Below are 14,906 nucleotides of genomic sequence, written 5' to 3' on the forward strand. Positions count from 1 at the left end.
AGTTCCCTGACCAGGAATGAAACCCGGGTCCCCTGCATTGGGAGCATGGAGTCTTATCCACTGCACCACAGGGAAGTCCCTAGGACTATGTTTTATTCCCTTGTTTAATGAGAGTTCCCATAACATTTTGTTCTGGCGTAGAATTGAACCAAAAGGATCTTAGATTTCTTCTTGCTCACCCAACCCGTTTATGCATTTGTGGAGTGCTTATTGTGATTCCAGGCACTATGCTAAATGTATTTCTCACGAAGTCAGACTTGGGGGAGTATGGCCCAGCTGCTTAGCAAGTTGCTTCAGCTCTCTTTGTTTCAGATTCTTTATCTATAAAATAATAACTAGTTTGTAGGATTGTTTTGAGGGTGAAATGAGACAATATATACAAAACGTTTAGCCCAGTGCTCGGCACCTAGTAAATGCTCAAGACAGCATTTTGCAAATAAAGAAATTGTGAGGTCAATTTTTCTTTCTTTTACATTTTCTTTCTGTTTCTAGGAAAAACAAGACTGACATTTTCTTTGGAATCTAGGCCGTGTGCGTTTATCTGTGTCTGTCTGTCTCTAAGTCCACCTGTCCCTGTTAAATGATGCCATGGCCAAGTCATTCCAGAACATCAAAAGGTGAACTTCATTTGCTCACTGCCCTACAAACAAATGCATATGAATGACAGCCAGGTCCACCTAGTGGTGAGGATCCCAATCTTTTCACAAATCCGTTTTCAGCTTAAAATCCTTGAATGGTTCCTATAGTCTCTGGGATGCAAATGCAACTTAGCACAGTGATCTTGCCTCTGCTTTTCTCTTTCCGGGCCTGATAGCTTGCTACCCACCTTGTGCTTTATGTTTCTGTCATATTGAACTATTTGATGTTCCTACGTGCCTTGATTGCCATAGTTTCCCAACTCCAGAACTGCACGTGCTGGTTTTTTTTTTAAACTGGGATGCCTATTACCCTCCACTCGATTTCTCCACTGCACATTACACACACACACACACACACACACACACACACACACACACACACACACACACACACAGGAAAAAGTGTCTTCTTTGCTCCCGTAGTACCCGATGTGCATTACTTTATCAGAGTACACGCCACATTGTGTTCCCAGTTTGTGTCTCCCCACTAGACTGAGCTCCAAGGGATCAGAATCTGCTTTATGTCTTTCTATCTCCAGCAGCCAACCCAATGCCTGGCTCAGAGTAAGCATCTAAAAAATGAATGACTGAATGATGCACAACAGACTTGGGTAAGTTGGTGGTTAAACTAGTTATATAGTAGGTCTATATTTTTTTAGAATTTGATTTGGGTATATGCCAAAAGATTGTGTGGGAAGAATGCATCCATCCAGCTAGCAGATTCCTGACAGCAAGTTTGCCAGCAGCTAATCGCAAAATGCCTGAGACTGCAGGACTGCTGAGTGATTTGCAGCTGTGTTTGCACCAGTTCTTGGTTAGACTAGAAAGCAAAGAGATGCCTGAAACAGTATTTCTGTGCTACTCAAGGGCTACAGTGTGGAGTTCAGTGGACCATGGCAGGTGCAGTTACCACGTGAGCTTTCTGTGGAGCTGGGGACCAGGCTGAGGCATGGGCAGGAGGCAGAATGGCAGAAAGACTAGAGAGGGGGAGGGTTAGAGGAAGAAGGGGAAGTTATAAAGAAATAATCAGTATTCTGACAACATAGTATGGTTGTTCTGGAATTGCACTGCTTGCGTATGACTCTCTGCCACTATTCTTATTAGCTGTGGGACTGTGGTCAGCTCACATAATTCCCTGACCCTTAGTCTTTCCATCTATAAACTAGAGGTCCAGTTTATCTACTCTAGACTAGGTCTAGAGTACCATTCTCACGGAATTTTAATGGAGATTAAATGAGATCACAGTTACTAAAATAGATGCTCAATAAATGTCAGCTATTATATATAGTATTATCAGTTTACAGGTTGTGAAAAGGACAGATGAGAAGGTCCCTGAGGTTAAAGACCATGACCATCTTATGATGGTCTCCAGCACTTGGCACATAAATATAAATTCTTTAACAAATGTTTGTTGAATTACTAAATGAGGGTGGTTGGAGCAGAGTTTTTTAGAGATCTCTTAATAGTGTGGCTTTTCCTAGAATGTCTCAGACGAAGCTATTTCAGTTTACCTGCATGATGCCAGGGCTCTGAGTTTGCTCAGCACATTTTGTGTCGCTTTGGACTATACCAAAGAAATAAGCATAAGTCACAGCATCGCTGGGTCTCCTGTTAGGAAGGGGCTGGTATCATGTCAACATTTGAGTCCCCAAAGACAATGCCAGCAGTACATCTGGAAGTGAAGTTTTTATCTCAACATTTATTCCACAGTCATAGAAACTGAAAATGGAAAAGACCTGAGGACATCTAGTCCATCCATGTGGTTGTACAAGAAAAGTGGCTGGAGCAAAACAGCCTGTTCACCTCATGCTCACAAGACAGCATTTCAGTTCTTCCTGGAGCAGAGCGACTGCAAACACATTAAAGTGAAGACACAATGCAAACACTCTTTACAGACCTTAAGAAGATACTTATGTTATTTTCATAAAACGATTAGGAACTAAGCTTAAAGAATGAGGGAATCCTGGATTAGATGGGTGTGGGTGGGTGAAGAAAGGAGTAAGTAAACAGTGCAGAGTGAAGTGGTTTTGATGACTAGAAAGCAGTTCCTTCTGAAGACTGGATGGATTTTCTGGTTTTCCTTTCAAATATATGAGTTGGGAGGAAGAGAGGCTAGTAGTTTCTTTCCCCTTAAGTCTTTATCCATTCCGAGGAAGTGGTCACTAGCTCCAAGGCTCTAACAGACCCAGCACCATCACTGCGAAGTCTGTTGCCCAGATGACACAGCTCTGTCCTGCTCAGCAGCTGCTCCACTTACAGCTTATCTGGTCGGCACAGAAGCAGCAGCTCCCATATAAGGTTTGTGCAACAGCAAGATCTGTGGATAATGGAGAGTCACCTCCAGGCACCTTAAAGACCTCGACTGATTGGGTCCCTGTGGCTGCCTCACTTGTGTGTCCCAGTCATTCTTCCAACTTGTCTTCAATTGTTGGAGGGATCCCCCTGCTCCTCCACCTTGGGCATCCACACCCTGGGGCCCTTATTTTCATTATTTACATGAACCAATAGCCCTATCTGTTCCAACTTGTCCAGTCCTACTTTATTATATGTTTCCTATGCCAGGAATTCCCCCTTGGAAAACAGGGTTGGGGGTGTGATAGTGGACTTGCCGTGCACCTGATTTTCTAGCATCAGAGCTTGGGAAAAAATGGACGTCTTGGGCTTCCCTGGTGGCTCAGTGGTTAAGAATCCGCCTGCCAATGCAGGGGACATGGGTTCGAGCCCTGGTCCGGGAAGATCCCACATGCCGCGGAGCAACTAAGCCCGTGCGCCATAACTACTGAGCCTGCGCTCTAGAGCCCGCGAGACACAAATACTGAGCCCACGAGCCACAACTACTGAAGTCCGTGCGCCTACAGCCCGTGCTCCACAACAAGAGAAGCCACCACAATGACAAACCAGCGCACCGCAATGAAGAGTAGCCCCCGCTCGCCGCAACTAGAGAAAGCCCGCGCACAGCAACGAAGACCCAACACAGCCAAAAAAAAAAAAAAAAAAAATGGAGGTCTTCCTGATCTCATGGAAGAGAAGCCCACAATAGGAGGCAAGGTAGCATCCCTTATCTCTTTCTCCTTTACCAGAAAACCACCCTCCACCTGAAGACTTCTGATCCTTGTGTTTCTTGAGCCTGAGGGGAGTTGAGAGAACAGAGGTGGAGCACAACAGGAAGGAAGGTTTTCAAAGGACCCACCATTTCATGAAATCTTTTTACAAAACACAACACACTGTTTCAAAAATTGCAAAACACTGTTCAATTACCATTCCTACTTAACATGAAGACTGCATCATTTCAGCACAAGCGATTATGCTTTGTTTTTTTTTGTCCAGAACACGGAGGCATTTCAAGTAATGCTGACGGCAGTATGCCTGCTTCAGCTCCTGCTGCTCCTGGCCACATCCTGGCCGCAGTTTTGGCCAAGTAGTTCCTCAGAAGATATTCGAGGAGCCATGCCCTGGTCATCTACTTTTTTGTGGATAGGCAGGGTGGTCTGGCATGTTATCACCACTGCTCAGAATGCCTCAGTAGAGAAGCTTAAGGTAAACCTGATATACAAAAGTCCAAACTTACAAAACAAATACATTAAGGGATAATTAATTGCATTACAAAAGGATTCTTTACAAAAGAATTCACCTCTGACTTCCATTAAATAGCCAACTTCTCAAGTACAGTCAGAATCTGAGCTGCGTTATAAAAAATGTCCAGGTACAACATTAGGAGCATGGCTGTTACGTGAGCTGAGGTACACCTATACATCAGCCTTCCAGGCTGCGCAGAGGTTAGGGGTGCAGAGCATGATGGCAGAGTCTCTAGAGCATCCTTAGCTGTTGCAGATGGGCAGGGATGGCTAAGGGGCATAATCTTCCAAAGGCAGTTGCAAACCTGCTTTTGTGTCTGGGGTGAGAACATGGGAGGATGGGCATTTCAAAGCAGAGCTGTCGTTTCTGTTTCCAGGGATCACTGTTCCCTCATTGTTGAACTGTTTCATCTGTGAGGTTGGTGAAGTCTAACTTTAGAACCCGTCCACCTCCCTCATCAGAATCTCTAAGGCTATATCCACCCCAGGGTTTTCTCAGACAGCTAATTGCTAGAGTGTTATCTAATTGCAGCTTCAAGTGTTATATTTCCTTGGGGGACTGGGCAGCTCTTGGTGGAAATGCAGGGACTGCATCCAAAAGTAGGGGAAGAGATTTTGTAATTGAGGAGGCTTCCCGATTATCTGCAGCTTACAGAGCACAGTGCTTGGCACAGTGCTGAGAACTCTTTGTAGGCCTTCAAACTGATTGGGGTGGAGCAAAGGTGATAAGCAACTGAGAAGATAAAGCAATTAATTGATAGACAAGGAAGTCTAGTCCTACATGGTGTCCTGGGGTGGGCGTGGCTGTGAGGACACCAGATGTGTGCTGAAACCTTTTGAGAAACTCTCACAAAGGCTCTTCTCAATTCTCCCCATGCCTGGAGCAGCCAAATTTCTAGAACAATGTTTCTTGAAGAGTAATTTTTAGACCACATGTCAGCCACCTAGGAGTGTTGGTAACAGGTTTCTCAGCCCACATCCACCCCCTTTCCCATCTCATCCTTTGGGAGAAAAGCCGTAGCAGTCAGCATCCTGATGAGTTCCTAGGTGACTGAGAACTGAAGTTCTATAGTTCACGTATTCCTTTCCCTTTCTGCGTGTCCAAGCCTTTGCACACTGGAACAAGGATGCCTAGGCAGAGGGGAAACAGCTTACTCATATCAGTCTCTTGGGGGCATTAGATGGGGTTTGGGGGAGAGTCAGAGGAGCCAGTGCCTGTTCACAGTTTCTCACAGATGAGGGGATGTGAGGCTGCAAGACCGACTTGCTAGTGATCCATATAGACATGAAAAGCACAGGGCACATTCCTGAATGTTTAAGCTTGTGGCGTTCACAGGCTTGAAGTTCACTTCTGGGATTCCTATAGCTAAGACACAGGTGACTGCTGATCTGAAAATAGCCAAATGTATGGCTTGCAGAACATCTTCCCTTAACTCACAGTGCCAGCTCATATGTCCTGTGTAGGCAATTAGCAGGAATATTCCAGTTTCATCCTAAGGTCGCATCCTTGCCTTGCTTCTCTCTCTTTCCTTCATGAAAGGCACACACTATAGTGGAGATGCTTGATTAGATTAGAAGTATGGGCCTTTTCATTGCTTAGCCAAATTGCTTTTCTGGCCCAGAGCTTTTGTTTGAAAAGCATGGTATACATTTTAATGCCTCTTCTGCCTGTGCTCTCCGCTCACCACACCCCTGTTCCCTTTCATAGTGGCATGTAAACCTGTTCCTACTAAACGTTAGTCAGCATGATGTTGGAAATCCAGGACCCTTTCAGAAACATGGCTCTTGCCTGATCCAATCAATCCTTGGACTGCTGTGATGTGAATGAGTTCAGTTAATTTTTCTAAGTACCCACCTTCCTGTCATAAGTTTCTCTAGCTCTTCCCTGGCTCCCCATTCAAACTGTAGGAACAAATCTACACTGGAGAATTATATCAAAAGTCACAACCCTGAATAATTCTGCTCTATACTAAGATTAAAACCAACAACCCAGTAAGACACAGGTATGAGTAACAATTTTATCTCCTGTTGATAGTGCAGAGAAAGGGCTAAAAACCAGAAATGTTACTGTGGCGCCAGGTGAAAAGATTAACAGGAGCTGGGGTTGTCTGGTTATTCACAGATCCCTCACATGGTGTTTACTTCTGACTAATGTAAGATTCCTGCTCTGAAAAATACTCCTACCCTGGAGACCTAGGAATGAGCTTGCTTGCTGCTTTGCAGGCTAGGGAGAGCAGACTTGACCTCTAAGAAGACCCAGACCTCAGCTTCCCCCCACCTTGGTCAGTAGTTACAAAAGAGCATTACAAAGTGTCTTAAGGTCTCAGAGGAAGGCCAGGAACTGACACAAGAGAGCAGCGTGGCCACTTAGGGCTCACAAGTCCGATTTGTCCTTTGGTACTCTTCCAGCTCTGTTTTCCTGCTCACAGCCAGCTGCAGCTCTTGCTGGATCACCTGAATCTGCTTCTCCAGCTCTGAGAGCTCCTGCATCACTGAGTTCTGAGCCCCATTTAGGGAGTCTGCTTTCCCATTGGTGGTCAGCGAGGCAGGAAGCTCTCTTCTTCTTGGTGGGAGAGGGATGTCTTGGTGGGTCCGGAGGCTCAACTGGTTTTGTCCCCCCTCATCACTGAAGATGTATTTTCGTCGATTGTCATGACTCAGATTGGACGTATTCCACACAGTGAGCTGACAGGGTCCCACATTGGATCTAGGAAACCAAGAGACACTTTAGATTGACTTTCTACTCTGCAGCTCTCCCCATCTTTTAACTACTTCCTTGTGAGTAATATGGAACTGGGTACGCAGGTAGAGATGTAGTCACAAAACCATGGACAGACTGCCTGCTGGAGTGTCAGGGGAATAAAAGGAGCCAACGCAATTCTTTTCAACTGAAGTTCAATGTTTCATCAAGTCTCATGCTGTCCTGAAACTGGAATGGGTGTTTCACCTGGAGGGCTGATGGACCAGGGTATGGCACATTCTTTTATGAAGAACCTTAGATGCTTTTCTATTCTCTTCCTGCCAGTGAGGCTCAGAAAGCCTCACTGACTTGAAACAGCCTATGGCTATGAAGATGATGCTTTGGTAGAAATGAGATTCTGTTTATTCAGCTGTTGGACTCTAAGCATGGTCCTGCTGGTAGATACTCTAATATGACTCATCCTTAAGCCCCGCAGGACAACCCTGATGTTTACTAGTTGAGTTTGAGGAGCATAAAAGCATACAAGCTGCAGGTTTCAGCCCAAAGTGTCCCATTGTAGGGATGACTTTGTGAGTTGAGAATGACAGCTGAGGTCTGAAGCTTAAAAAAAAAAAGACCCAAGAAAGCCCCAAGTTCTTGCTGGAATAATGAAAGTCAAATAGAAATAAATTCATAATCCTCTTTCAGGCTCGTGTCGAGCCACCTACCACTATCCCTGAGATGGCTGTAGACAGCAAAAGAGTTATTGTTGACCAGGCCCAGGAAGAGGGAGTCTGGTTTCTGAAATACGCTTTGACAGATGCATTGAGAAGAGCTTCTTGCTATAAGAACAGATTAGAGCCCTAAGCACATGGCTGCTAATTTCTTCTAGCCTTGTTGAAGGAGAAGGAGGAGGAGGAGGAGGAGGAGGAGGAGGAGGAGGAGGAGGAGGAGGAGGATTATAACTACTTTAGCAATCTACCACAGGGCAAAACAAAATAGAAACACTCTATTAAGTCCCTGTGTCTTTGTTCCCATCCATGTAACTGATTCAAGACTTTATTCCTGGACTCTTACTAACCAGGAGGAGAAGGGAAGGACCTGCAGGGGAGGGGAAAAGGGAGAGATAATTAAGTGTTGATTCAGTTACATGGATAAGAACAAAAACCCAAGGACTTAACTAGGGTGATCCTGTTTCATTTTGCCCTGTGGTAGATTGCAAAAGTGGTCATAATCCTTCGTTCTTCCTTTCATCCATATCCCTCTGCAGTGTGACTTAGCAACTCACCCTTATCAAGGGGGATTCCAGGGGAAAGTCTTCTTTCCCTCCCCCTTGAATTTGGCCAGGTCTCATGACTTGTTCTGGACAATAGAAAGTGGCAGAAGTGGCAGGTGGTGGTTCCAAGTCTTGCACACTTCCACTGCCTCTCTCAGAACCCTGCTGCTACAGTGGAACCAGTCCAGACTAGTCTGTTGGTTGATAACAGACCATTGGAGAGAGTCCCCAGTCTTCCCGGTTGACAGCTGAGGCCATCCTAGACCACCCAGCCCTCTGCTTCTCCCTCCTTTCCCCAAGCTGGCTGTAGACACAGGAGCAAATGTGACCACTATCAGCCAAGTTTGGCCCAAATCAGTAGCCTGCACAGCTGACACATAGATTCATAAGCAACTCACTGTTGTTTAAAACATTATGAGCTGAGATGATTTCTCACACAGCAAAAACTGATTGATACATGCTCCGAGCCATTAAAACACACAAACACATTCCAAACCACTGCGCAGTTCTTTAACATTTCTCATGGTTTAAGTCCCATGTAAATGAGCAGGGAGCACCACAGCCCAGCTTTCCTGTGTCCTGGGCTGGGTAAAAGTTCTATAATGAGCTCACTTACAGCTCCATTGTCTTTACACTGGGTCAAAGGTGTGCTTATAATTTTCCTTCTAGCCTTACAGTTCCCTTTAATTCTTCCTTCAAATCTTTTACTATTGAGTTTGAATAATTTCAAAACAATCTTGTTTGTGGCATGTGTTGTTTGTATATATATGGTTTACAATTTTTGTATATCTTGAGGTGAGAGGAAAGAGAAAAGAGGAGGTGTGTTGGAAACCCAGTGGAGTGAAGGACAGACCAAAATTTACATGAAATCACATGTTGAATAAACTAAGGACTATATATATAGTCTTTTGCAATATCTACTTTTTTCCTCTGCTTTAAATAAAAAAGGAGCAAAATCTTTTCATACCATGGCCCATAATTTCCCCAGGCCTTTCCTCAAACCCGTATGTTAGTAATTCATTCATTGATCTATTATTTTATTCACTCAATAAATATGAAACATTGGGGAGGGATGTCAAGTTGCAGCAGATAAAGGTATTTGCATAGATATTCTTCCAAAGAAAAAAGAGGGAGAGAGTTTTTGAGCCAATGGACCTAACTCTAGGATCATGGAATGATTCATAGTGGGGAAAACCTGGGAGTTAGGCATCAACACATTTTCCTGGAATGTCCAGGCAACCTCAGAAATGAGGCAAATAGAAATAGCCAGTCTGGTTTTCTCCAGAGCTTTGTACATATATCTGGGAATATAATAGAGAAGAATAAGCAAAAGCTGGCTTCCATGACATACTCTAGGTGGTAGCATCACAAGTGCACTGATGATTGACGTGCGGCTCTGAGCCACCTATGAATGCAAGATGATAGGTGCTGAATGCCAGATATGGTGTCTAATTGGAAGAAATGAACGTGTTATATTGTTGGCCTCTACAGTGTTTTGATTGTGGTTTGCAAGCTTTCCTCAGCCTTAGAGTGTAAGGCAACCGGTGAGTTAACTGAATTTAACACTAAAAAGCTTTCACAGGACAATTTTGTAACACTGAGGTTCAATACTCCACTAGACCATTCAGAAGAGATGTGACAGCTGTGAGCCCTCAAACACTCACTGCGTTTGAAAGGTTATAGGTGGGTGTTGGGTTGTAGGGAGGTACCACAGGAAACATGGACCCAATAAGCCATGAGGGTGTGTTGCCTTACTCCTTCTCGAAATAAGGGATTTCAGAAGGGAATCTGCCAACAAAAATGGCGAAGCTGAGTGAAAGACGCATTTGGTTCTGAATTTATGTGAGAGAAATGTGAATAGGAGTCATCTCACAGTTAGAAATGGGATTGCTGGCAGTTCCCTGTTTCTATTATGGCTGGAAAACAAATGCTTTGTTATTATGCGATGGTGTCTTTGCTGCTATGTCTTCTTGTGTTCCTCTCTCGTTAAAAATTTATGTTAATAGTAATTATAGAAAAAAAATATATGTAACACAACATAGAACAGCTGTGACTGATTCGTCTGCAGCTTGTTGCTGATGGGGCCGCAGTGTGATATAGGAACACCACAGACCCTGAGGGAGTGGGGGGGTGTGCTCGCTGCCTGGAAAGAGAGGCTTTAAGAGATAACGGAAATGATTCTGACCAGCTTGATGCAAATTGCAGAGAAGGGGATTGAAGCAGTCCCCGAGGAGGTAAAAACAATGAAAAAGAATCATGTTTTCCACCCCCTTTTCCTTATCCTCTATTGTGAATAAGAAGTGCGTCAGGTTTTAAAATTACCCAGAAAGCCGAGCTTGGAGCTGAGGATATGCCATAGATGACAGAGCTGCTTGGAGGAAATGCTGTAAACCGAGGCCTCTGGACATAAGAAAGAACCAGGAGGCTGCCTGAGGCAGCATGAAACAGAGGCCAGCCAGGTACTAGACCCAAATACTTCTAACATCTTTAGCCACCGTGAATGAGGCAATGGTCTTCCACAGGCTGGATGTGGGGGAGGTGCAGAGTTTCAATTTTCAAATGTCAACTATGCATTTAATGCTTGTTACTTCCTATTCATGAGATGCTCTTTTCTGGGGACTTTGTAGTAACAGTGCTGGGAAATGGGTTAAACAGAACACGTCTGTTGCATATTTCAAATATTCCTAGGGGTGCTGGAAAGGAGTGGGGAGTGGAAACATGCCAAAAGGGCAATATTGCATGAAATTGCCTGGGGTACTTATGAATTAAGTCTAACTTGTATTTTGTACACAATAATAGCTAAAATAGCTTTGTTTTCAGGGCTTTAGATGTGTTATCTCATTGAATTCTTATAGCATCTCTAGAAAGTAGGTACTCTATCTCATTTTCATGAATGAGGAAATTGGGGCATAGAGAGGTTAAATAAAGGACTTGCTCAAGACCACACATATTGTAAGTGTCAGAGTCAGTATTTGGATCCAGATGCTTGACCTTAGAGATCACACCAGCACTTAAACCACAACATATATTGCCTCTACTGCATTTCAGTGTCCATCTGTGTACAGATATGTTTTTATTTTGTCTGTTCTACTTCTATTTGAGACCACGTATTTTTACTGATGGTGTTTATCAACAACTTGGTCCTGATTTGATTCATTATACATAATTTCCCTTTTGAGCATGAAGTCTCAGTTACATCTCTAAACTTTTAACAAACATAAATGACACCTGGAACAGGCCTCTTCTTACCTCTTTTCCACACGCTTAGTCTTGAAACGCTGCCTCTTTTCCTCTGCGAATGATGTATTTAGTGCTCTGTGTAATCTCTGGCAGAAAGAACAGATTCACACACAGAGACTGTTAGAAACACACAACAAGGGGACAAAGTACCCCATGAGATTTTACCTCTTCACTACAAACCTAGGCCTCTTTAAACAACTTAACAATGATGCTGGAAAAAAGATCAATATTCAGTCCCAAATCTCAAGAGTGCAAAAATTCTAATTATAAGTTATTATTCTACCTGGAGGAAAGAAAAGTAATTTGATGGGAAGCTTAGAAATACTCTGAGTTGTAAAAAGGTATGTGATATAAAGAAGAGTTATCATAAGCAACACGTGGCAAAAGGCCTGGTACAATCGCTAAAGGTGAGTCAAAAACTTAAGTGTGACTTCTTAACAGCCAAAACAAAAGAAGGTAAGAACTCCTGATTAATTAAATTAATCATGCTAACATACAATGGAGAGGATCAGTTGTCTGCAGAGTCCTCCTTAGGAGACCAAATAGGTCCTAGGATGAAAGTAGGAACAACAAGGTTCACATGTAACCAAACCAATGATAGTGACCTATCTAGAAAAAAAGTACTGTGTTAACAAAGCAGCGAGTCAGCATAACAATGCAGGGGGCAAAGGTGGCAGAACTGGCAGCCTCACTACTGAGAGGCTGCGATGCACTGGGAAGTAGGAGGGAGTCCGTCGGAGGTCAGGATGGCTCCTCCGGCCTCGCTCCACACCTCACTCAGGGGGGAACTGCTGCCTTTGCTAGAGCTCCTTCATCAGTAAGAAGCCTTCGGAGTACGTTTTGGCTCTCAGTGCCAGTTTCCATCAGGGTGAGATGTGCAAAGGAATATGCTTGAATGGTGGTCTGCCTGACATTTTCAGTTCTCTCTGTAAGTGAGTGTGTAGGTGTCTGGATTACATGAAGGAACTTTGATCCTATGAGCTTGGCCTTGGCACCAGTGGACTTCAAAGCTCTGAACCATTGAAATGCAGTGAGAACAGGAGCTGGTAGTTTCATCTAAAGGGAAATGGACTTCAAGCTCATTTAATGGGTTTCAATTTTGGCAAGAAAAGAGTCTATAGGAAACAAATCTTTCACACCATCGCTTCAGACTGTCACTAAGAGAAGCCAGGTGAAAAGCGATGCTATTGCTTCCACTGTGAACAACAGTGGAGGGTTATATGAAAGGCATGAGCATTATGGGATAGCTTAATTTAAGGGGCAAGTGAATTAATGGGATAGAGGGAACTCCATCTTGTACATTGAGAGTGTCTACACAACCCTGGTTCTCTTGGTAACCTGTCATTTGTCAGTCTGACTTGGGGCCCTGGATTCTCCCATTACTGGGAATTCTGACGTTTAGGAATATTGGAGGAAGATGCCTGTGGCACTCACCTGACTGGTGTGGAGCCAGTATTGCAGCCTAGATTTGTTCTTGATGCGTGGGAGCAGCAGCCTGTACACTATGTGCTCACCAATGGTGGTCAAGATGGAGAGACCAAATCCAATGCACAGCAGCACAAAGAGTCCAGAGAAGTGTTTGATGCCCATTTGCAAAGTCTGTGGCAGAACAGGAAAGGAAAGGCCATGAATGTGATGCTCCATCTGGTCCCACGATTGTTCACTCTTAGATGCAGATTCTTTTTTGCTGGACCCAAGGAAAGCTGGAGACTGTTCCTCTGCGTGCTCCGCAGACATCACTAAACTACACTGTGAAGGGAATCCATCCAGGACTGAGGGCTGCTGCAGGGCACAATTCCTGGGGTGCTACTCACATACAGTCCTACTGTATGAATGGTTTCTGGAGTCGTGCAGAGGCCCTGCGTCTGGACTACCCTATGGTCTCAAGAGAGATACAGAGAGATAGACATCGAGAGAGACTGAAAATTGAAACAATTTAATATATCAAAACATTAAATAGTTTTCAAGGAAAGAACCTCTCTCAGGGACAGAGAATGAGTAGATTTAAGGGGAAAAGATGATGGGTTCAATAATTTTGACATTTAGATCTGCCAGGGAACATGGAGATCATCTAGTTGAATGTCCTCATTTTAAAGATGAGGAACCTGGGCCAGAGAAGTGAAGGAAATTGAGCCAGGTCACAAAATTAGACAGCCACAGAGGAGAAAGAGAAGGGACCTATTTGTTGATTGCTTACTTTTTTTTTTTTTTTGCACCGAGATAGATATGATAACTGCAATTTATAGTTGAGGAAACTGAAGTTCCTGCAGCATTTAAGTGACAAAGCTGGTCTATAAGTCAATGTTTGTTTAGCTCCAAAACCTGGGCTCTTTCTACTCTACAACAAAAGAGCAGCAACAGCCATAAATATAATAACTTTAACACTTGTGACAGGCACTTTGCTAAATGATTTACACGAAGTCCTTATGAAATACGTATCATCCAGTCATTGACATCGATGACCAGTCAGTCCTGCAGAAAGAAAGACATTTGATACCTTGAGTGCCTACTATGTGCCAGGCACACTCCCAAGTACCGGGGGGTGAAGATAGGAGGGTTATGTCCCTGCCTTCAATCAGCTCGAATCTAGGGAGGAAGCAAACATTTATACCCCATGATAAATTGATCCACGCCTCCTGGGTTTTGCAGAGAAGCTGGCTCATGAGATAAGACTTAAAGTAAGGGAGGTAGAATGTGGAGGCTCCAGTGGGAAAGTAGCACTCTAAGCTGAGGGAAGCAGAAACAAAGAATGTAACAAAGACATGAACTTCCAGCACAGTGATCTGGGGGCTTGTGAAATAGAGAGCTGTGTTCAGGGGTAGGGTGCAGAAGGCCTGTGTCCTGAGGGAGAAACAGGCCGGCACTAGGCAAGCCTAGATTAAGCACCTTACCCAAGATCATACAAGCCAATGCTAAGGAGCCTAGGTGTCATTCCTTTGCTGGAGGTTTTTGGTCACCATCATCATTGACAATTATTTAGCACTTAATATGTGGAAGGCACAGTTCTGAGCTCTTTATCAATGTAGGAACTTGCTTAATGTTCCTAAGGACCTATGAGAGAGGTACTGTTACTACCTCCATTTTACAGGTGAGGAAACTTAGGAAGAAAAGAATTAAGTGACTTGTCCAAGGTCACATAAGTAGTAAAGGTCAGAGCTGGAGTTCACACCCAGGTAGTCTGGCTCCAGAGCCTACACTCTTAATCACCTCATTTGACTGACATGAGCGATCCTCTCATCCTCCTGATGGGTCTTCCTTTCTTTCATTCTCCCCACCTCTACCCCCAGTCCTGGAGAAGCAGCCATTCGGGATGGCTCAGACATGGCTAGACCTCCGTTGTACGCCAGGAAGGCTATCTGGGGACCCAGACTCAGAGGCAGAGTTTGGAGATTTCAGTCTTTGGGGGAGCCTGGGTCATGGAATCTCTTTTCCTCCATGACACTACTTCTGGCAGTGGCTCTGGACCAAAGATGGGTGCTAGGATCCCTGAAGAAGTA

General features: G+C 44.2%; 1 protein-coding gene across 2 annotated transcripts in view; it reads right to left on the reverse strand.

The window, feature by feature from the left end:
• Window positions 1-2,317: 2,317 nt before the first annotated feature.
• GRIN3A (glutamate ionotropic receptor NMDA type subunit 3A) overlaps window positions 2,318-14,906 on the reverse strand; it is a 161,076-nt gene continuing 148,487 nt past the window's right edge. Inside the window, exons 7-9 of one of the 2 annotated variants that reach the window (XM_059072835.2) lie at window positions 12,844-13,008; window positions 11,419-11,495; window positions 2,318-6,920 (exon numbers count right to left, since the gene is read on the reverse strand). In XM_059072835.2, the coding sequence (XP_058928818.1) occupies window positions 6,581-6,920; window positions 11,419-11,495; window positions 12,844-13,008 (582 nt within the window). In that variant the 3' untranslated portion in view covers window positions 2,318-6,580. Of the gene's footprint in view, window positions 6,921-11,418; window positions 11,496-12,843; window positions 13,009-13,621; window positions 13,882-14,906 lie in introns of those variants that run through there. The other variant, XM_067041099.1, reaches the window with a different exon arrangement.

The sequence above is a fragment of the Kogia breviceps genome, chromosome 8 (assembly GCF_026419965.1).
Source record: "Kogia breviceps isolate mKogBre1 chromosome 8, mKogBre1 haplotype 1, whole genome shotgun sequence".
Classification (NCBI taxonomy): Eukaryota; Metazoa; Chordata; class Mammalia; order Artiodactyla; family Physeteridae; genus Kogia; species Kogia breviceps.